The 23,664-nt window shown below is 43.2% G+C and overlaps 2 protein-coding genes across 3 annotated transcripts in view; one reads left to right on the forward strand and one right to left on the reverse strand.

Moving 5' to 3' along the window:
• Positions 1-1,195: 1,195 nt before the first annotated feature.
• The window catches only part of IQCK (IQ motif containing K), a 67,305-nt gene continuing 44,836 nt past the window's right edge, over positions 1,196-23,664 (reverse strand). Inside the window, exons 9-10 of the mRNA XM_074598538.1 lie at positions 8,902-9,003; positions 1,196-2,360 (exon numbers count right to left, since the gene is read on the reverse strand). Of these exons, the coding sequence (XP_074454639.1) occupies positions 2,263-2,360; positions 8,902-9,003 (200 nt within the window). The 3' untranslated portion in view covers positions 1,196-2,262. The remainder of the gene's footprint in view (positions 2,361-8,901; positions 9,004-23,664) is intronic.
• On the forward strand, positions 7,820-22,817 carry GPRC5B (G protein-coupled receptor class C group 5 member B). 2 transcript variants are annotated; one of them, XM_074598536.1, is made up of 4 exons: positions 7,820-7,988; positions 13,982-14,995; positions 19,706-19,818; positions 21,283-22,817. In XM_074598536.1, exons 2-4 carry the CDS (start codon positions 13,990-13,992, stop codon positions 21,325-21,327), a joined length of 1,164 nt encoding a protein of 387 aa, XP_074454637.1. In that variant the 5' UTR covers positions 7,820-7,988; positions 13,982-13,989; the 3' UTR covers positions 21,328-22,817. The 2 variants fall into 2 exon arrangements, with proteins under 2 accessions (XP_074454637.1, XP_074454638.1); XM_074598537.1 differs by having other exon boundaries at positions 7,824-7,988; positions 13,986-14,995.

Genomic DNA, 23,664 nt, shown 5'->3' on the forward strand with positions numbered 1-23,664 from the left:
AAACTCTAACACAGCACAAGGAATTTCTTTTTGACCTTCAATTCTCCCTTTTGCTGAGATACATCTTTGCGTTTTCACAGCTTGAGCGGTCTCTCTCTTTGCTGGATCCATTTGAGACACATAATGTTTTTGCCCAAACTCCATTTCCTTCCTTCCAAAGCAGTAAGATCTGCTTATGACTCAGCCTTCAATAAAACACACAGCAAGGACCATTAAAATAAATGCGCAGTGCAGGGATAAAATTCATAGCCTACATTTTTTAGGCTAGAATCTTCATTGCCCTTTATTTACCCTCAAAAACAATATTAACTCGTGTTGTGTCTTGGTGCAAAGTAAATCTACCAGCAAAAGAGCAGTTTTAAAGTGAATCTTTCTCCAGTGGGGAGAAAATATCTCCATGTGATAAATAAAGCGATAGATGGGACTGAAGAGGCTGCGTGATGGCTCCCGGAGAGCCCACGCTCCCAAGCCTCCACGGTACTTACAGAGACAACACTCCCCAACCATCTTCTGCCTGAATGAAGATCCCACCAGCTCCAAGGAAATGACTTACTGAGAAGCGTGGGCAGACAGCAGAGAGGGAAGCCAGGGGGGATTTTTTCTAGTTTTGCATTCACAAATTTGAGGAGAGAGCATTTCAGGCAAAGGCTGGTGTTCTCAATGAGATTGGCGAGGCTGTGGTCTTTCCCCATAGATGTTTGCGAGAGGTGGCCCCAGGGTCTGCCTGGCTGAGAGCCAGAGGTTTCCAAGCCCTCTTAACACCAAATGCCCCTGAAATGTTTCACTCTTCTCCAACAGTGCACAAGAAGTGAGTAGCGAGGTTACCTACAGGGGAGGTAAATAGCATTATCTTCTTCTACAGCAGGGGGGACTGAGACTCTGCACCCCATATTAATCCACCAGTCCAAAGCCTCTCATGAAATGCATTTGAAATCTGATTTTAAATTCTTTGACATGACCCTTTTCACTGAATTTAGTGGAAATTCATGCAGACACTAATCTCACTGGTTTTCTTGTTAACCAGCCATTTGCCCTCAAAAGAGAGACATCCAGGTACCCAGAGTTCTCGGGCAACAATTAAAGCTTGTAAGTGTCCAAGCACAGGAATGAAGTGAAGGGAAATAAAGAGAAATAATGTGCACGTTTCACAGAAAAATCTAGTAAGAAATAAAAATATGGCCACTTTGCACAAATTCAGTGCTAGGGATTTACTCCAGACATGGTGAAAAAGTATTTCTAAAGTACATGAGATCTATTTTGTACAGATATGAACCAAGAGGCATATGAAAAACATCCAGAAAAAAAATATCTCCTCTTTAAAGTTTCAGTACAACATAGGGCAGAGAGCTTGAGGGTTACTTCAGATGTGCTTTCAGGCAGCAATACCCTTGTGTAACACCAAGTGAGCTGAGGATACTTGTCATGAAACAGCCTTTCTGGTACCAGCCTTCCTTTCCTATCAGCAGTCCTGCAGAATGCCAGTCATACTGCTCAGTTACATATAAGAAAAAAATACAGATTTTAGGAGAGCTATACAGAGTGACGCTGCATCAGAATAACTGGTAAAGATGCAGTTTTGCAGTTCGGCACCTGTTGTCCATCTCAGCAACTCATTTCTGTGTCTTAAACAGAAAAAATCCCAGCTGAACAGTGCATTTCAGGCAGCACATTATCCTGCGCTCAGGTCTGGGGAGGAACAAGGGAGGCCACTCCTTGAAATGGGGAGAATAAACCACCCCACAGCTCCATATTCTAGCTATGAATTCAGACTCTCTTGTTTACACCAGTTGAGGTTCTGGCCCAAAAAGTGGCAGAAAATGAGCTAGCAGTGACAACAGATGCAAGCAGGACAAGGACAGGGCTAAAAGAGCTTTTTAGAGCAATCCTTCTCCTTTCCTGTAAAAGCCGTAGTGTAGATCTTCAGTAAAGGTCCTTTGATTCCTGTCGAGCTCTGCTGGTCAATACTAAGATGTGGCTCTTTAAGGTTGTCTTGTATCCACGGTCTAACACGATGCAAGTCCACCAGAGACAGAATAGATGGTCCATTTTTTCTTTTGCCTTTCCCTTGAGCATTGGTTACGGATTAATTTGCTCCCATTACTTTTACTGGAACTGGCATTTTACCCCATATCCACTGTGATGAGATCCTGGTTTCCTTTGCATTAAAACTCCGTGAATCCAGGCATTTTGTAAATGAAAAAGCTTTCTAGATTCTCTGTCGAGACAGTTAGATAAAACAGGAACATCTCGGTGGTTTAATTTCTAAAGGCAAAGCTGCATATTTAATTCATCACTTTGTTCCCGAGATCCTGGTGAGCTGCTCCGTGGCCAGTAGGTGACAGTCTCAGCAACAGAAAAACCTGGGCAATTCACAAAAAGGGGGTTTCTTCAATATTCTGCCAGGATGTAAACGTTACTTATTTGTTGTTAGACACATAGACGGTCCACAACAGGGGCCAATATTTTTTACCAAACATGTTAATGAAGAGGAAGCCCAGCAAATTTCCTGAGTGTGGTGTCCTACCTCCCCGGAGGAGATATTACAGATGAGCACATTAATGACGCTCAAGAGGTACCAGCAGGGTTCTTAGCAGCGTTCAGAAATAAAACCTTTACATCTCAGTGTAGGTGTGAAACTGGCAGATACAAATAAAAGCACTTATAAATCAAGCCCATCTGAAACATAAGTGCATTCAAGCGTGACACAGTTACCCTGGCTGATACCTTTAACATTTCGAGGGGGGAACAGGATGCAGAAAATCTCTATGTGCATTTTAGGTGATTGCAATGTTTTCCCTGCAGCCGCCCTAGCCAGGGCTGTGGGCACAGCCTGGAGCACAGTTGCCTCCTGTGTGCTTCCAGTGCCGCTGCTCGGGATGGCCACGGTGACCTTTGTAGCAAAAGCTAAGAAAACATTTCCTTTGTTCATCCAGATGCACACGTTACTTACTGGAATGGCTGCATCTTGTTTAAAATCTAAAGGAATAGGAGAAATGCTCGAGTGGATCAATCGGAACCGGGATGTGTGATTTAAGGGAAAAATGAGAACCCATAGAGGGCAGAGGGAGGTTTTCTACTCCATGACCATTACGTGTTATTCCCTGCTGTAGAGCTGTCCCTGAGAAACCTCACTGCACCCACCGTCATCCACAGCTACTCACTAGAAAGAAGCTCTGGGTTCTCAAGCAGAAGTTACCAGTTTTGGCCAGGGTCTCCAGCCAGTTTTAAGGAAACATTCTCATGCCAGGAACAGAAAGCCACAAATCATTTGCCCCAGCTGAGACTTTGCCTGAGCAAAGGTCAAGTATAAACTTTTTAAATTGAAGTGGTTTGGCCAGTTTGAGAGGTATCTAGCTAGCTAGAGCCTCAGAGAGAGTATAACAGTAATTCAATAAACCAAAGATATGCTGATTTAAATATCTGTCTCTGGCAGTTTTCCTTGTGAAATGAGGATTTGAAGGTGTGAAAATTCCCAGTCATAAGAATTTTAATCACATATGGCTGGTGTCATAGACCATCTTGATCCAAATTGCATTTAAATTGAATTCTACCAGATGCACTAGATCTGAAAACTTGTCCATGTTTCTCTACTGTTTAAAGTAAGCATTTCCGCGTTACTGGTGTGATAAAGAAATGTGTTGAGATGACTGCATTGTGAATCTTCCTCGCGCTGCTACTCCCAACACCAAGTCCTGGTGTTGAGCACAGTGACTGACGAGTGGAGAGGACTCGTTGTGTTTCCACACGGCGTGTGTCAAGACAAGCGATGGGGTGAACCGCAGGACAGGTTGTACTTATTACCAAACAGTCAAAGAGTGATTAGTAGGTGCAATGCTACAAAAGGTGTGTTCTTACCCTGGTTTGTCTAACCCAAGTTGAAAAACAGGTATAATTTGGATCTGCACATGGATATGACATCCGACACTATGGCCTTTTACCCATGCTATCCATCCTGAGAGCACCTTTCTTTTGTGCCATGGATATTGGTAGTTCTTCTGGATTACATTTCTCCTAAATGTTTCAATAATTCTTTCGTTCTCTCTCCTCCATGTATCCATCTCCTTTTTGCCATCCATCTTTTGCTTTATATTGATTTCCAGACTCTTTCCTTCTTCCATTTCCCCTTCTCCCTTTCTCCTCGCTAACCACATTTGGCCACTCAGACCCATTTAACAGAGAATTGTGGAGAGTGGACTCTGCCTTTGGCAGCGCAAGGAGCAACGTGTGACACCCTCTGCAGCTCCAGAGAAATCATCTTGCAGTGGTCACACAAATCTCGCTGCCTCCTTGATGCTGCCAACCAATGGGAGCACCAGGATTTGTATCCTGCCCTGAGAAAAAGCAGGGCAAGTATTAGGCAAACTAATCACGCCGCAGGGATTTGTGTAATGAAAAGCACCTCTGCTTGTGGGTCAGAAATGGTGTAAATCAACTGCACACCATTGGTTGGGGCAAATCCATCCAGTAGCTCTTTATTCTCTTCTGTCGCGTTCGTCATCAGGACACCTGAATACGTAAGGAAGAGATACCACAGCCCGGTCACACTCTGACTAAGGGTCTCGGGGTATTCTGTCAGAGAGCCTGGAAAGCAAACTGGTTTACAGAGCGCACTGCACGCAGGAGGGCTGGCTTCATCTCACACGGTGCAGTCCCGTCTCTGCCCGGGGCCTCTACGTGCTCCCTAATGCAAACAATAGTAATGCAGACTTAATGATCGCCGTCATTTCCATGTACCTACCGCTGATCTCTTAATGAAATATTCTATTTAAGTTGCGCTGGCACAAGCACAGTTCCATGCTGGCAGGAACCGCAAAATCAGTCTACCAAGTGAAAAGGTTCTGCAGGACCTGCCGTACAATGGGAAAGCTGTTGGTGAAATACTGTCTGACAGCTTTTCTGCCTGCTCCTGCAGCAAGCATGACACCTTCCTGGCATCCTGAAGGGAAAGAAGAGAACAGAGGATGGAAATCGCCTTTGTCTCGGCTTGAGATACAGAAGAAATTCTGAAATGAGGATGACAGTCTGTGGCAATATGGATTTGGCGCTCGTTGATGGGTGAGTGCTAGCCGCTCAGCGCTGCTCTAACACGCTCGCTCTCTGCTGTCAAATCCTGCTAGGAGCGCCGCTGCAGAAGAGAAAAAACTGGGGACATGCAGCCTCACAAAGACTCTTTGTTTACCTGTTGTCATAAGCAGGAAGGCAAATATTGAAAATAAAAGCTAAAAGTCTTTTCAATGACCAAATGTGTGTTGTAGGAAATAGGAGGAATAAAATTGCTGAGAAGTGGTGGGTTTTTAAATTTGACCATACTATATACTCAGTCTAAAATAAAGACAAATAGATAACATACGTATTCTTCACTATTTCAGAGATGAACAAAAGCACTGAGCTTACATCTTTTTAAGTCATCAGCTGTGGGAAATATTGCACGGCATAAGCAGAGTTCTCTAAATTTCACCTTTTTGGCCTTGCACACCTCGCTCCTTCCCCAGTCTCCCCCGAGCAGCGCTCAGGTGCAGGCGGTTGCTGGATCCCAGGAGGTGGTGTAGGACTTGGGAGCACCACGTAAAATCACCCGGTCCGCCTGGGTCACAGCGCCTACTCCATCCTCCTACCAGCTCTCTTGAGGCGAGGAAATGCTGAAGTCGCTGGTGAGTTACTGGTTGGTTGGCTGATGGAAATGCTTTTCCCCATAATAAAAGCATATTTTCATAACATATTTTCAAAGTTAACTACTAAGAAAAGCAATGCAACGGAAGCTGTAATTTAGTCCAGTTACTCTACAAAGTCCTCCTGTAATTTCCTTGATGATTCTGTGTTCTGTCTTATATATCTTCATGGTAGCTAACACTAAAAACCGCTTCAGGAGGACAGAAATCAGCCTTATTCGCTAATGATCCACTAGTAATGGTTGAGAGGGGCATTATCTTCCCTGCTCTATCAGTAAAAGGCAAATGGGGAAGGCCATTTCCTTTACTGGTACCACGGGTTGTGTTAGAGACGCACAGAGAGAAGGGAACAATGACCAAGATTTGCATTTGCTGAAGGGCTCAGTACATTGCTCCCTTGTGAGCGGGCCAAGACCTTCAGCACATGAATTCTTGTGATTCATCCTTCCCCCTGGTCCACCTCTCTGTATCCAGCACGGTACAGAGAACTCTATGTGTTTATTTATACACAAAAAGGTCTTTGCTTGTTACTGTAGTATTTGGGTGCTTGGCGCAGGCTCCCAAGCCGGCGGGGGGGGTACAGACTGATCTGGTGAATCAGTATTTTTCACTCTGCTGCCAGGCTGCAGAGTGACCTTGGGCAGTTTACAGCTGCTTCACCTCTCACCACCTCAGTTTCTGTAAAATTATCCTGTTTTACTTTGAATAGCACGTAGATATCGACTGATGCAAGGGCAGGGTATTATTGCTTACGTGTGACTCAAATAAAGCCAATGCCTAAAATCCAGAATCAGCAAGGCAGAGAAATTGAGAGAGAAAAGAGCAGAAATGTGGAATTATTCCTTTGCTTCAGCTGTTCTTCCCCCAGCGCCCTGCCTAATCACAGGCAATTACAGCCCAACTGCACCATCCGATTTACTCCATGTCAGCCACGCTGAGAAGTTCAGGTAACCCCCCAAGGCATAATAAGTGACATCTAAATAAACCCACGCAGGTTAGGAAGAATCGGTTTAAAGGTTACAGTTCTTCTGTGCCGAGGAATGCATGTTTCAGAGCAGACGTTTCCCTTTGGAATGCTCTGGATACGGAAACCTGGCAAGAAGGGTGGCGCGTGGCCCGCCTTCGGGAAGGGCAGGAGTCAGTCGCTCCCCGGCAATAATGCCATGTCAACCGTAACTCCCCAGTTTCTTGTTAACGGTTTAAATGAAAGCATAAAACCACGGATGCACGATACAGCGTGGCTGCCAGTCACAGAGGCGTCACACAAACATACTCTAACCAGCTGAAAAGGCAAGTTTTTGCTGTTTGATGAACATCATAGGCTGAAGCTGCTGCAAATAACTCCTCCTGAAGTTTGTTGGAAGCCCTGTCCTGTGCATAAAGGTTACAACTGTCTCAGAACTGAACTGTGGGGAAGCTGGAAAAGTGGGAGAATAGCTAGCTGCATGTTGGGAGGTGGGACACAGATACCGAACGGTTCCCAGCATCATTGCCCTTGCAGGGCCTCATGCGCTCACAGGGCCAGCTCCCGACTGTTGCTGCACAAGCAGACTGTAACATGTCACTCACACAATAAAGAGGCACTTAACATTTTTCCCTTCCAAACGTTTAGCTGCTGTCTAAGGTAGCCGCAGGTTGGACGCGTGCGTTCGGGGCAGATTTGGTGAGCAGTACCCAGCCCACTGCAAAATCCCCACCGCCACAGCACTGCAGAACGCCCCACCTCTGAAATCCCCAAACTGGCCATAGGTGCGCAGACGTGGCTAACGTGCCAGGGAGGTGTTTTCCTCGCCCCCGCTGCCCGCGTTTCTCTCGCACTCATTCGTGCTGGAACCCCCGCGTCCGTGTGTGCGGGCTCACGCCTCTCCCTGTCTCCTGCCTTCCCCCCCCGCCTTGTCGGAGCACGTAGAGCTGCGACCATCCGTGTGTCCCGCTCTGCAGCTCGACGCTCCCAGAGGCGCATACGTGCCGGGCTGCACAGGCGGCGCTGGGTGCGCACCCCCAAGCCGGGCGGATGCCCCTCTCCCCGGGGGTGCGGGGCCGGGACGCCCCGGTGCCGGGGGGGGTGCGCTGCCCCCGGGGTTAACCGTGCGGTGCCGAGCCCGGCCCCGCCGAGCCGAGGCGGGGCGGGGCGGTGGGAGGGGGCTGGCGGCGGGGCCGGAGCGCGGCGGGCGCAGAGCGCGGCGGGCAGCGCACCGCACCGCACCGCACCGGGGACCGGCGCTCCATGAGCCGCCGCGGTGGGGCTCGGCGCTGCGCTCGCTCCCCGCCGGTGCCGGGATGTGACTTGCAGCGAGCTGGCGGACAGAGCTGCCCCGGGTGAGTGGGCGAGTGAACGGCCGGGGTGGGGTGGGGTGGGGGGGGACCGGGGCCCCTCCGCGGGACTGCCCCGGAGCCGCGGGGTTCCCGGGGGGCGGGGGGGCACGGCGGCACACAATGGAGGCGGTCGTCCGGCTCTGCCCGCAGAATTAGCCCGGTGGCCGGCAGCAGACAACAGGCTGGCTGCAGGAGTCCGGGAGGGGGATTAGACGGGATATAGGGCAGGACGGGGGGGGCTGGAGCAGGGGAGAAGGCTGGCCGAGAGGGTAGAGGAGTTCGGCGACAGGATGGGGAAGGAGCGGGGACGGGGGGGGAGGGAGAGACTGGAAAAAGAAACCGGAGAGAGAAATGAGCGAAGGGACAAAAGAGAGGAGGCTGGAGCGGGACAGACATCGTACGGGAGGAGGAGGAGGAGGAGGAGGCTGCAGGCGGATTAAGCGGAGAGGAGGCAGCTGCAAGGAGGAGGGCTGCCGGGCTCCGCAGCCCGCGCTCCTCCGCGGGGTAGTTGCAGCAAAGCCGGGCCCCGCTGCGCTGTTCCCCGGCTCACCCGGGTGCGGGAGCTCAAGGGCAGCGGTAACGGGATCTGGGCGAGGGGGCAGAGCCGGTTGTTGGCCCCTCGCCGGGGCCGGCGGGAGCCCAGCCGGGGCTGCGGGCGCGGAGCTGCCCCGCGGAAGGGCCGCGCAGCGTCAGCGGTTTTCTCCGTAGTTAATAAAAAGCCCCGTCTCTATATTACCTCTCCCCAAAGCCAAGCAGCGATGGGATTTAGCGCTTAGGTGAACCCTTTGTTTACACCTGACCTAATGTTTATCCCGAGGCTAACAGGATTTCCTGCCCGCTGAACCCAAACACCGGGGATGGTTGTCACCGCCACGGCACCGGGTACCTATTTGTCAGCGATACGCTTGGTACTTACTGGCAGCGAGCGTGGGTGCCGAGGTGTTCTCTCGCTGCATCAGGAGAAAGCAGGTGAAGGGAAACCCATCTGTCATCGGGCTGTGACATGAATCGAACCGGTCTGAGAATTAGCAAAGAAAAGAAAATCATTGTTTGCTCTCAGTAGTATAATGAACATCAGGCGTTATAGTCGGAAGTACCTTGGCACAGGCGATATACAGAACCTGGCCGAAGGGAATTGTGAGCACCTAGAACATTAGAACGATCATTTCATATTATATTCAGCATTGCAAAGGATTTCTAAATGAAAACAGTACTTTTTCTATGTGTCCCTTTTGGAGTGGGGTCTTGCTTTCTGTAACTGTGAGGCTGTGTATTGTACAGCATGGTGTGTGTTATTCTAATGCAGAGGATGTCTAAATCACTGCTGTATTTTTGCATACAAAGCACAATTGCACTATTAATTATTATTCTGGAAATACGTCTCCTCAGTAGTCAGATCTTGGCTTGGCTGTTGCTGCTCTGTTATCAGTCCTGAAGCTTATTCTTCAGATCTGATCAAAAGGAGCTGGCAGAGATCCCGTGCTGTGATTAATTCCTCACTCACTAGCATCTCTCCACAACACTTCGCGGTGGGGGTGGTTTTCTCTCGGAAATTGTACAGTGAACCAGTCTTCTGCCTATGTGTGGCAGAGCAGGTTACTATTTGTGCTACTATTGCTTTTATTTACTGGATTGTTTTTCTTCGCTGTGATTGGATGCATCTTCCTGTATCAGTTGATTAACATTAGGAGTCTAAAAGGGGGAACAGATAATACACCTAACCATGAATAGCCTAGCCCTAAATCTTTGCATGGTCACATTTATTTATTCTTTATATGTATTTATTCTCTAGCAGCATACAGCAGTATCTTTTTGACCAGATATTTGCAGTCTTTGGTCAGAAGACTTTAGTTATTGAAAGCCTCATTGATTTTTAACTGTGACAACTTTTTGATGACAGCTGTGAGATTTTCTGTTTCTGCTTAGTTGCTTGTAATTGTACTTCGTACCCGCTGGGGCAGCTTTGTGTCTGCCATTCTGTAGTGATTCTACACCAGATAATGTAGGGGACTTCACTCTGTTGAAAACAGCGGAGTTAGTACTTTTGTTATTGAGAGCAGATTTTGGACCAAAAATTGAAGACTGGATTTGCAAGCTGTCCTGTTATTTTTTTTGCTGCTTTTGCCTGAAATATGTAAGGCTTTTTTTTTTTTTTTTTTTTTTTTTAAGTGCTCGTGATTGCTCTGGGTTCAGGTTATGTTGGCTTAACAGTTTTAATGAAATATAATTTTGGAGGGGGATCTGGGGAAAAAAAAAATATCTCAAGTTGATTTCCTTCTGTATGAAGGGTTCCATTCAGCTGTGCGGGGGATACTATATCTGTGCTGGAGTGTTTCTGTGCCGTTTCTATATTACTATTGCTGTAGCTCTCTGGTAATAGAAGTGAAGTGCCAGTCAAAGGGTGTTATTGTTACTACTGTGAGGTTGCATAACTTTGCTGAGAGCTAAGCTAGACATAGAGAGGTAAAAATACTATTCCTCTGCAGTAACTGATTTAGGTAATTACTGGAGATAACGTGCAGACAGAAAATTTTACTACAAAATCTCGAGAGACGCAGGACTCTGCCATTCTACCCACAGCACAGGCTTGAGGAAGACGCTATTTTGATGAAAAAACCCATATTGATATACTTATCCTTTCCAAAACAACTTTTCTGGCAAAAAGACTGTCTAGTTTTCCCTTAAATTTATTGAATACATGGTTTCAGCTAAAGTTGTGGTGTTCCCTTGCCAAACTTGTTATGTTCTAATGCAGTATTTTCCCTTGTCTGTACAGCTGAGCTCAGTGCTGAGTACCAGTGCTAGAAAGAGGATTTTGGCTGGAAGCGTCACAGGGGTTGATTATTAACGTTGCCAGTTATTACCTAGTGAGGCAGAAATACATAGCAAACAGGCTGTAAACACAGCTATATTGATAGCAGCAGTGGCGAAAAGATTCCTCGTTTGGAGATTTCAAGCCCTGCTTGCAAGCTTAGGTGTGGACGGGATCCGCTGTTTAGTGAGGCTTACTGGCATTTGGTCGGAATATGATTTCACGTCAAGAATACCTGTCAGCGGTCCTAGAGACTTCTGGGTCAATACTATAGCTGTCTAGCAGCTTTCTAAGAGAACCACTGTTTATCTCCATCAGCTCTCCCAAAAGTAATTTCACAAATGGAAGTAACTTGGGAAAACTCCTCTGGAGTTGAACATCTCTGCATTTCCGAATATATATTTTGCCTGAATTCTCAATATATTTTGTCACAGATTAATTCCCCCTTTCCAAAAGAAACTACTTATTCGTGGAGGGGGAAATACTCAAAATTTATTAACCCTCCCCTCCCCCCTCCTAAACACTTCCAAATAGGAAGAGGAAACAAATGATGGGCTGACAATATGACTGCTTACCCATGCAGCACCATCTCCATGGAAACAGACTGTCCTAGAATAGCTCAATCACATGAGGGTTACATGACATGAATAAAGTAACCAGAAAACTGGAAAAAAAATCTTAGAACTGGAGATACTTGCACTTAATTCATTACCCCCCAGGTCTTTGGAGAGTAGCTAATAAACAAAGCTAGTATTGAAACCAATTTAGTACATGCATATCGTAATTTGTAAGGGATAGGGGAGTGGAAAATCAACATGATCCTCACTTAAGGGCTGTTTATTGTTTCCAGTTTGGGAGACGTAAAATGAATTTGGAATAATTTTCCATGTGACCTCCTGCTTCTTGAAATTGGTACCAGTGGTTTGCTGCCTTGCCTTGGTAGATCCTAGTGGATTTCCTCCCTTTGTATCAGCAGGCACCAACCGTTTCACACTTTTTAGGATGTTTTGGGTATTCTAAAAAGTAAATGCACTAGTTGAAGTAGGAACCGCCTGTGCCAAGAAGGAGTTGCAAAATTACCTTCAGAATGTTTCCTTCTAGTTAATTATGTACTCATAGGGCAAGGAGCTTTATTGAGTGTAACCATATTCAATACAAAAATGAATATATTTCACTGATGATTAGTTTTCTGACTGTAAAGTCAGCATTCTTAACGTGAACGTTGTGACAGAGTCATTGAGAAACCTGTTATACAAATCCAATATAAACAAGTAAATATTCTACCAATTCACCGTAAATTACAGCTAGGTAGGAAAAAACCCATTAGTCATTAGCTGCAGGTCATTGCATTGTTAGAACATTGTAGCCCTTTCAACAGTGCAAGGATACTCTAATTTCCATGGGCAGGCAAAGATCATCAATTACCCTTTTCCTGTTTGTCCAGTCCCAAATCACATTATTTGTCACAGCTGCCACTTCTGCGATGAAGTTTTGTAATAAGCTTTTGTGTCTCTTGTATGAATGAAGACCATAAAATCATTACCCATTTAGACTAGCACACTTGCTGTCTTGATGCCTCTAATAGGAAATAGCAGAATTCCCATCATCTGTCTCCTGGCAGAGGCTGAAAATGGGCATTGGTCATTACTCAGTGAACGGGGAATGAACATTAGTTTGAAGATTGAGGTCCTCAAGATTTAACTTTGATCATTGCACGACCGTAATGCACAAGAAGAAAACCATCATTCTCAGCTGTAAGAGACTCTACTCTTTTGGACAGTCTGTGTAAATAGTTTTTGTATTGGTTATGACTGATCACGTTCGCGACAACAACATTGCATTGTTCCAGCCCTCGCTAAACTCTTTGATGTTTTCATTAAATGCATTTCTGGTTTATGAAATATCTTTAGATGGGTAATCATTTAGGGCTGTTTGTCTAACTTACAAGAGCTACTGATGCTTTCTCTGCTTCTCACGTTCTATCTTAAACACGTTACGTGAGGTATATGACTAACATTATTGCCTGCTTATATGGTGCTTTTCTTCCGTATGGTCATGCCATACAAATGGAAGTCTTACTCTGAACGTTTTCATGCAAGTGAAGGTTAACAGCATCGGGTTTCATAGCTGGTACATGGAGTGTTTACTTCAGTCTGCCCTTACAGGGCAGCTATCGCTGGAGCGGACTGTTCATTTAAAGGTTACTTTTTTAACAACCTCCTCAGCCCTGCTTTGCTTAATAAAAGCAAATGCCGTAACATACATCTCTGTAAAGCACCTAACCTGTGTTCTTCCTAAAACTTAAGTTGGGATTTGTCCAGGGTTTTGGTCTTGACGGTGGCGTGGGATGTGTTGTGTTCCTAGAGTCTGCCATTGTTCACTGTCTGGATAGGGGAAAGTGATGCTCTGGTTTTGGTTGTTTGTTTCCTTTGAATGGCTTTCGACTTGCTAAGGAGCACAATGAGTCATTTATTTTTGATTAGTTGATTGATGACACTGCGTGTGTGCACCATTGTCACAGAATATGGGATTTCTCTAGCCAACTGCTCCCATTTGGAAGTGCAATGTAATACCTGGGCTTTGGAAGAGGATCAAAGGAGTGAATATTGTAACTGCCTATTGACAGAGATGAAAGCAAAATTTTCCTTAAAAAAAAAAAGGCAAAAAAAAGCACAATGTTTGTCTTCCTGGGATTGCTCTAACCTTTAAAAAAGAAAGGGGGGTGGTGGTGGAAAAGATGACTCTGCCTTTATTCCAGTAAGAGGAGCAAGGCAGTGAAACAGTCTAACTCTGATACACTTGCATCAGCCCCAGTGCAATTTACACATTCGTTGGGCACCTGAATTTGAACAATAAAGTACTGTAGATAATGTATTCCTTTGTAACAGGATACACAATTTTTTCTGGTTGTGTTTTAGGATATTTGCAGGGTCAGTGTTTGGAAATGTTGTTTCCAATCCGTGCAAACGCAGGAATGAGTCAGTTTGCATTCTGAGTACAACAGGCTAAAGCAGCTTTCTGGGAGGGCAGCAAAGGGGACCGGGGGTGGGCTGTGCCAGCTGCAAATCCACTGCAAAAAAACCCAACAGTAAACATGGGCCATTGAAACAAGCTGTACTTCCAATTGCTGCGAAATCCTCCAAAGCGAACTGTAGCTAAACAAACAAATATTTTGTTGTCTCAGACAGAAAAATGAAAACCTACCCAGCCATTGGTTTCTTCCTCCTCTTCGTGATCAGCTATGGCTCTTCTGAAAACTCAAGTACGTCTAGAGGGTGCGGACTGGATCTTCTCCCCCAGTACGTTTACCTGTGCGACCTGGATGCCATTTGGGGAATAGTTGTGGAGGCAGTTGCGGGGGCAGGGGTGCTCACCACGCTGTTGCTGATGCTGATTTTGCTGGTGAGGCTGCCCTTCATCAAGGACAAGGAGAAGAAAAGCCCCCTGGGAATGCACTTCCTCTTTCTTTTTGGGACTCTCGGACTGTTTGGGCTGACGTTTGCTTTCATCATACAAGAAGACGAAACGGTGTGCTCTGCCCGAAGGTTTCTATGGGGAGTTATCTTTGCTTTGTGCTTCTCGTGCTTGCTAGCTCAAGCCTGGAGACTTCGTAGACTAGTTCGACATGGGAAGAGTCCATCTGGCTGGCATCTAGCTGGTGTGGCAATCTGCCTGATGCTCGTTCAGGTCATTATTGCAACCGAATGGTTAGTACTGACAATTGTCAGAGATAACAAGTTGGCCTGCAGCTACGAACCCATGGATTTTGCTATGGCTTTGATTTACGTTATGTTCCTGATGGTATTTACCATGGGATTTTCTCTTTTCACTCTCTGTGGGAAGTTTAAGAAATGGAAGAAAAATGGAGTATGCCTCATTATAACACTTTTTTTTTCCATTCTGATTTGGGTAGCCTGGATGACTATGTACCTCTTTGGTAACGCTGAGCTAAAGAGAAGAGACAAATGGAGTGATCCCACTCTGGCTATTGCACTGGTGTCCAGTGGTTGGGTGTTTGTTATTTTTCATGCCATCCCAGAGGTCCACTGTACCATCCTTCCATCGCAGCAGGAAAACACTCCCAATTATTTTGATACTTCACAGCCAAGGATGCGTGAAACTGCTTTTGAGGAAGATATACAGCTTCCTCGGAGCTACATGGAAAATAAAGCGTTTTCAATGGACGAGCATAATGCAGGTAAGAATTTACTATAGAGGAGTACATTTTCTGTAGTAGCCAAGAAAATAATCTGTTTGAGACATTTTTCAGGTGTTCAAAACAAGGGTCATCACAAATGCCATATTTTTCACACTACACATTGTTCCCTTTTACAGTTTTCTTTAAGGTATCAGTGGGGGTGGGGGGAATGAAAAAAATGCAATACAGAAAATACGTCTTTAGTTAAAATTATTCTTCTGCATGTTGTTCTTTCATTGAAAAAGCAAAAAAAAATTCACTGTGGAAAAAATACCCTCTATTTTAAAATAGTTTAAATGATTTTTGTTGTCATTATCAGTTGACAACATTTAATATAAATATTTTCCAAAAACACAATAAAACAAAAATCAAATAAGTGCTCTATTTTACAAAATGTTCAGCCTCTTCAGCAACAAAATAATTATTATTAATTATGTTTCCATTATAATGGAATTTAGTGCCACTTTGTGACAGTGTGGGGGAAAAAATGCAAAGTGGCACATAGACACGTTCAAAGACAGCCTTTGTTCTGACAGCTTTAACATCTGAACAGAGTGTGCAGAGACAGAGGTTTCAAGGTAACGGTTGCTTTCCTTGTCATAGCTGTTTGGTGACATAGAAGAACGTGTGATGATATATCATTAAAATCTGCAATGAAAATGTTTTTGAGCAATTACTGACAGGGCCAGCAACAACTGTCAGCTTCAGAGACCCAAATCATTGCTAACATTTAACCCACATCAGAAAATACACAGGGATGCTTATCTGGCCGGCGATGGGAAGCAGGAGCCCGACGGTGTTCTGTAGTGCAGGTGGTGGTCTGGTGCTGTCCCACAGTTGGATAAAGGATTTCAGTACTGCTCAAACTGCTTTTTATTCACTGTAGTTGAGAAGAGGACTTTGCTATCCCAGCCAATAGTTGCCACGTTGCTTTGGCAGCCCCCAAAAGGCAGCTGGGGGCATGTTGTCCAGGCACTTCACCTTCCTATTCATCTCCCTGTATCTTTGAGCTCCTTTGGATGTAGCCGGCACTTGGAGGAAGCCAGCACTCTTGTTTGGCACAGCGTTGGGTCAGGAAGGCATTTTCCCTCTAAGTGTTTTAGCAGAAAATGTAAAGGTCTCCTACTATGAAAGCTTTGAACAGAAAGGACTGAAGATCCTCTGAGTGTCTACCAAGTACGGTGGTAAAACACACAAAAAAGTCGCATAGATAAAAGAATGGTTGTTTATTACTAATGTTCAGAGCAGCAGAGGCAACTTCACGATGGACTGTAAAAGCACTTTTTTTTTTTTACTGTCCTCCATCCCCTGTTAAATTAATTTTGAAGTAAGGTAACTGCGGTGGCTTCAGTGGAGCTATTTCTGACTGAGGCAGATCTAAGAACAAAATTGGATCTTTCACTCCGTGTTATTTCCATTCATGCATATGTTTTATAAAAAGAAATGGAAGTTCCTTTTTGATCTAATCAAACAGTGATTAAGTTTTTAGTGAAATGGATAGACATATGATAGCTATAAAATCATTACAGTATCTATTATAATGCAATTTGTGTTCTGTTTTAATCTATCTGAATCTTACGCAGTACAATACAAAATAGATTTCCTTATCTGATGCCCTTATTAATATTCATCATAATAAATGCACGTCATTCCTATTCCTATGGCATGTGGGAGAAAGATACATGCATTTTTAATAAATCAAAACAGATTCATTATTCCTTTGCAGCAGTTCTTTAGGTACAGACTTATCACACCAGAGTTTGGAGACAAAACTTACAGGTACGGTAGAGACTTAAAGTGAATACAGGGAATAATAATGAGCCCACGTATGGCTGCTGAAGTGTTAATGTACATCAGATCACTGTGCTGGTGCTTGGCTGTGGCTGAGCACCTGGAATCTATTAGCAATTGGCTCTCTGCAGGTATGTAGAGTATGTTCTCTTCTTTTATTCATTTAATTAACCTCAGTTCAAGAATTCATCATGAAGAGTTTAGAAATTAAAGGAAGGGTACTTTCTTCAATTATACTTAAGAATAATGTTTAAGAATGTAAGATCTACTACTTGTAAAATTTTGGAAGACATGATAACCAGAAAACACCTCTTAGGTCCTCGACTGTAATACTTGTTTCAGTAAGTTACTAAAGTAAGTAGTTACCGTTAAATAGAAAACATGCTTGGATAAACATATTTCCATTAATTCTTGTTATTTCCATTAATACTACTTGTATAAAGTAATTTAGTAATTTTGCTCTTTTTTCTTTTTTTAGAAGATTTTAAGAAGCATTTTAAGAATCTGTACAACCTTTCAAGTACGGGTTCAAACAAACATGTTCTCCTGGTTTCTCTCTTTCCTAGCAAAATGTAGCTCCAAGTTATACGTAACAACAAGGGCTGTTCTATTCCAGGAATACCATTACACATTAATAAAGCAAAAATATTTTCAAGTCAGTTACTTAAACATCATTTAAACAACATACTAATCTGGGATTTTAATATTCACATGATAGATAAGTTGAAATATCTACTTAACAGATAACTTAACAGAGTTATTTTCATACCCGTGTCTTGTAAAAATGTTAGTAAAATACTTAGAAACCCTGGAAAAAGGCAACTTGAGTGAGTTCTCGGTGCTCTCTGGAAATGCAGTGCACACGAGCAGGGCAACTTCTGTAAGGCAAAGAGAATTTGCCTTATACGTGAAAAATCTGGATGTGGAACGTAGAGTGCTGCAGCTGTCAAGAAGCTCAAGCCTAAGCAGGTCTGGTACTGCCGGTACCACTGAATACTCTGGTACTCAATACTCTGGTACTCGCTGAATTTCATTTAATAACTTTTAGTACTACAAGTCACCCTTGGAGCCAATGCCTAAACCCAAAGTTAACAAAATGTAAAATATGTGTTAAAAAGAGAGTTTGATGTGACATTTGCTCAGATCTTCTTGGCAATATTTTTTTTTTCTTTTACCTATACATCCTCTACGCAAGTAGACGTATTTAACAGTAATGGGAAAAACACAAGGCAAAATGGTAAAACTGGTATGAGGGGAAAAAAAAAATCCCAAATGAGTATTTTGTCCATAAGCTTTGTCTCTGATTCTCATGTTAAAAGAATTTTAGACTTATTGCAATAATAGGGAAGGAACATTTAGCAATATGCAATTGAATTCACTGTCTCTTTAAGATAACTTTGAAATGACCATGGAAATTTTGTGTAAGTATTTTGTGTAAACGTGTAAATATTTTAAGGATAATATGCATTATAAAGAGATTTTTTCTTTATGTGCACTAGCAAATTCCAATGCAATCATTTGCGTTTAACACACAACAAGAAGCCAAACTGCAAAGAAAGAATACTACTGACCCTGAGATGGTTAAACATAAAATAAAAATCACGTAATTCTAGTTTAGGCATTTGCATCTTTTGTTCTGCCAGTGTTTGCAAAAATACCCGATTTTAAAATGTAGAGCAAGTGAGGGTCTGTGTGTACCTGAAGTCAACAACTGAGCATTTGCAGGACTGCATTTCTCAATTTCTGGGCTAACTCAATATTGTTCTTCATCTGTGTGCCCCACTCCCAAAGAGAGGAGTAGCACTGGAGAGAGGACAGCACGTGGCAGTAGCATCCATTTAAATCTTGTTCCACACAATGCATCTCTTTTAAATCCTGGCCTCATTAAAGTCTGTGCTGTAGTTCTTGTAAACTTCAGCTCGTTCACTATTTCAGCCAGCGAGCGTAGAATTGTAACTTGAATTAAATCTAAGAGAAATTCTTGCCCCAGGTGCCTGAACTAGGCGGGTTTCTATTTACCAGCTCACATGAGAGTATTGCCCGTTGTAACCACGCAAGTCGCACGGATAAACGAGCTCTGTTCCCTCGCTACATCTGAATGCAGTGGAGCCGCTATTTACCCCTGAAGTAAAAAGAGAGTTTGTATGTGCCAATGCCCACGCTGGTTTAGAGAGAAAGCAGCATATCCCTAACTGTGGATATGTCTCATTCAGAATACACATCTTGAATCCAAACTTGTGCTAAAATTAATGGTGAGGCTGATGTACTTCTGGTATAAACGTTCAGAGGGACAATCAGTATCTTCTCTTTTGCTTCAGTCCTTTGCCATGTTTAAGCTATTTGAAAGCAATATGTATTTCATATTTCTAGTTTCTCAGAGTAATTATAATCTGAAACATCTGGAAAATCCTTATACGCTAGTCATGCTGAAGTAATGCTCAGGGGGGTTGTGAGCTTGCTTACTGGCTCGAGCAATGTTTTGGATCCCTGTCCTCTGAATTTGATAGAAAGCAAAATGTAATATCAGTTTACTTAACCCCACAGTATCCAGACCGATACAGTAAGCACTTTGCAAAATATGTTGTGCAAGACACATGAAAGCCTTGGTGATTGAAGACATTTAGCTCTTACTGAAATGGGACTAAGCAAACTTCCAAAATTTGGTTCCAATAATTGTTTTCCCATTCTACAGCAAACAGCTAATTTTATGTAAAACTGATTCTTCTGAGATCCATCCCCAACTATATAAGAAAAACTGCTGTTCAAAAGCAATATGAAAACTGGTATGGCAGCATGAAAGTTAAAATCAATGGCAAAGTTCCCAATAACTAAACTGGAAGCAAGATACTTTTATGATTTCAGAGGACACGCACAGCATTAACTGTGTTCCTAAGAACGATCTCTCTTTTCCAAACACAGCGCTAAGAACGGCAGGATTCCGAAATGGCAGTTTGGGAAGCCGACCTAGTGCTCCTTTTAGAAGCAATGTGTATCAGCCAACTGAGATGGCAGTTGTGCTAAATGGTGGGACTGTAAGTATCAAAATGTGATGATTTAAGAAAGCTTTGATATGCACTGATACAGACAACCACTACTAATTGAAAAACCTGCTTTTAGCTTATTCGCAGCAGGGGGAAAAGCTATAAATGAGAATTCGAGCAGCAAGTATGCATGTAATGCTTCCCTTCCCTCTAGAAAAGATGTAATTACAAAGTATTTTGCATTTCTTTGCCTGGCCGTTCACATTTTGCAGTGTAGCTTGAGTGAACCAAGTTCTTTGGTGACACTACATATTCAGTGGCCCTTTCAAATTAAATTTATGTTAAGGTATTTAGCATAACTATTAAGTGACACAATTTCTAACCTGATTATTTTTCAAGATGATGCGAGTCGCACAAATGTTTACAGGCCAGTACATTACTTTAAATAAGAATCACTGTTGCAGACCAGACAGTGGTGGTTTCTCGCGTATCTTCCAATTTCTTTTAAAATGTACGTAATTCTTTGTAAGTTACAGATGCGTACATCTCTGGGAAAGGGATGCATAAAAGAGGACTACAGAATATTTTAATGTTAATAGCACTGATTTTTCTTTCTTAGACACTAGTTTGGCGTGCCATTCTTTGAAAGACCTGTTTTTCTGCAGCCTGGCTGTTGGATGAGTGGCTTAGTGATCTGATGCCAAACAGACTTTCTAAATGTTTTTCACATGATGTGTAATTTGCACTTGAAGACATTTAATATAGCAGGCATATTGCTGAAAAAGAAGAATTTTCATCCCCATATTTTTCATGCATACCTACATGCTTCTTAAAAAGCTACCCATGAGCCAGTTTATACTCATGTGAGTTGGGTTTTCTTTATTTTGAATCATGAGCTGGTTCCATAACTCAACCTCTACATTTAAAACCAAGCAACGTGAACTGATTGCAGGTGTCTTTCTTTTTTTTCTGGGTTTTTTTGGTTTTTTTGTTTTTTTTTTTGAATAAGTAAGGTTTTGGTTCATTTTTAGTGAACAAGAGGGACTAGATACAAGGATTCTCCTGTGTGGGTAAGACAGTGGGAAATGTATCAACGTGAATGAAATGAAAAGGCTTGTGCTTTGCTGTCAGTAACGAATAGCATCTTCCTGATGCTTGGATCCATCTGTGCCTATGTTTTCTGATACAAGAATATGCAGCTCAGGAAAAGGCAATTTAAGGATGAGGAGCTAGAGAATTTGTTTTGGGTTTTGGTTTGTTTTGTTTGTTTGTTTTGCTTTGTTTTGAGGTAGATACAAAGCTTAATGGAGAACATCAGATAGTAAAATGAGAGATTAATGTGTATGTATAGTCATGGTTTATTACAGAGAGGTAAATGGGTGGAAGATGAGTTTCTTTGTACCATTTTGCTCTGGAACTACTGTCTGGAAGGCTGTTACGTACATGTAGCATGATAATGCTAATTTTTGAACAGACTAGATCTCTCAGTCATGAGTTTATCCTCCTTATTTCCAGATACCAACTGCTCCGCCAAGTTACACTGGACGACACCTCTGGTGAAAGGCTGTAGGCTGTAGAGAATAAGAATCCTTGTTGCAGATGTTGTTCCCTGGCAGTGTGTCTTTGAGGGAGGAATCCGTAACAGTACCAGAACAAAGCAACACAACATCCAGGAGCTTTCGAAATCCTACAGAGGATTTTGTCTAAATGTGAACACCGTGGAACTGATAACTGCAAAAACAAAATTGTAAAACTGAAGTTGAATCTAATTTAAAACAGAAGTAGGCACACCTTAAATTGGAAGAGGGGGAATATTGTATTCTGAAATGTAAGATATTCTCTTGTCTGTAACTAGTGTGCGAGGCAAGCCTGTTCTTGTTGGTTGCCAGTTGCTTGCAAAATACCCTCCTCTCACCTAAACTTAATTCACGTTGCCACAAGAGGTTGCCACTACAGTGTGAAAACATGCAGGATTTCTTTCCGTTTTGCTCTTTTTCCCTTCATTTCAAACATCATGAAAAGTACTGTTTGCTTCATTACCGAGCTGTACTGTAGAGTCACGTAGCATCATGTGTAGTCTGGCATCATCGTGCCGTGGCAACTAAATTTCCATTACACTGTAGGCTGATACTCTTCTCTTCAAAAGCTGGTGTAGGAAATGCAGTTGTGGAGGGATGAAGGGTCTATGTATGTTTCATGTGAGTTATGGAGCTTCTCGAGGCAGAGCCAAAGCTCAGGTCCAGCAGAGAGGCAGCTCTCCTCGGCCGCCTGGCATCGATTCCCCGTTATTCCAGCCTCCCCCAGGCACGAGCGAAGAGCCGCGTGCTCTCCTGTCTCCTACAGGCAAAGCCATTCAGTGAAACTCTGGAGGGATGTAATTTTGCGAAGACTTATCTGGGGAGAGAGCGTGCCTCGAGTTTGCCAGGAGTTTGTTGTGATAGTGGATGAATGGCAACGCGCTGTACTGCCCGCGCCAGCCCGGCTGGTGGGCTGACCTGGCCAAGCAGGAAAGCGGTGGGAGGTGGGAAGTGCTGACCACCCTTCAGGAGAAACGCGGCAGCAGACAGGGTCAAGACCTCCCTTTCCAGTCCCTGTTCATACGAGTAGTCCCCTTGACTGCAGTTGTTTGTGCATTTAAATGTGGTTGTGCATTTTAGTGCCTAGCTAGTAGAATCTCCGTGCTGGAGGTGGTTTGTTGTTGTTTTTGTTTTTTAAAGGTGGTTTCTTCCCTACTCCTCCTCCCCTCCACTTTTTTGAGTTGATATAAGGCAGACTTTCTCAAAGCTTTTTATCTTTGTTTTCTCCAGGTTATTTAAAAGGTTCCCATTGCCCATTGTTTGTGCCATGGTTTTTCATTATGTTTAAGCAATCATTCCTTTATTTAACATTTAATACATATCGGACATTGAAAACATCATTGTATCCTCACTGTTTGGCCAATGTTAATCTTAGCTTTCCTCGATACTAAAAGCTAATTGTTTTTACTTGAGGGCATAGGAAACTTATAACAATTAAACTTTGCATATGCTGTAATAAAAATATATATTTTCAAACTAAAAAAAATATAATGTACAAATAACTGAATAGCTTAGTAGCTTCACAGAAGGAAGTTACTTGCTGTATACTGCAAAAGAAAGACAAGCTTTTTATTTTTCAAGAGTCTTCCTGATTCTTCATGTACCTCCATTTCTACTGAACTAGGAACGTAGTCCTGCAGACCTGTACTCCCACGAGTAGCCCCATCGACACCAGTAGGTCTACATACAGGTACAGAGGCTGCAAGACCGGTCCTTAAGTGTTGCACACAGATATATATGCATATATATATATATATGGAAAAAATAGATATTGCCATTCTTGCCATGATCATCTTATAGGATTTTATTTCAAAGCCCTTCTCTTACAGAAGCAATGTTTTTCTGTCATGCATGAGTGAAGGAGCATGTTAGCTCCCCCCTGCCCTTTCCTCCTTGAGGCAAAGGAAGCATGTGCTTGTTTTAAGGATTGCTTATTTTATTTTGTAAGTAACTAGATGGCCTTAGCAACCAAGTAGGGTAGGGGTGGATATTGCATGCTGTCCAGTGACTTAGAAATACATTTTGCTTGTTTTAAGCAAAGCTTTGATCAAATAAGATAGTATTTAAGGTAATGATAGTTACCCAGAAGATGCCTCATTTGGAACAATAAAAAAACCTATTATCGTCACTTGCCTGCAGAATTTTGCTTTTAAAAACCAATTTAAAAAATACTTCATGAAACTCTACTGTAAAAACATATAAGATGACCATGGCATAAATGGTAGGACAGCTTTCTTTTGAAAAGTTTATCATGCTACAACCGAGATTTATGAATTATAATACACATTTTACAGACCTTGGACAAAATCTGTACAAGATA

This window comes from Larus michahellis, chromosome 8, assembly GCF_964199755.1.
Source record: "Larus michahellis chromosome 8, bLarMic1.1, whole genome shotgun sequence".
NCBI classification, from domain to species: Eukaryota; Metazoa; Chordata; class Aves; order Charadriiformes; family Laridae; genus Larus; species Larus michahellis.

Excerpts from the sequence above, each read along its gene's own strand:
- GPRC5B (XM_074598537.1), top strand. The coding sequence starts at position 7,897 with ATGAGCCGCCGCGGTGGGGCTCGGCGCTGCGCTCGCTCCCCGCCGGTG. Across the intron at positions 7,989-13,985 it reads GGCGGACAGAGCTGCCCCGG|AAAAATGAAAACCTACCCAG; the intron begins GTGAGTGGGCGA and ends TGTCTCAGACAG. Across the intron at positions 14,996-19,705 it reads AATGGACGAGCATAATGCAG|CGCTAAGAACGGCAGGATTC; the intron begins GTAAGAATTTAC and ends TTCCAAACACAG.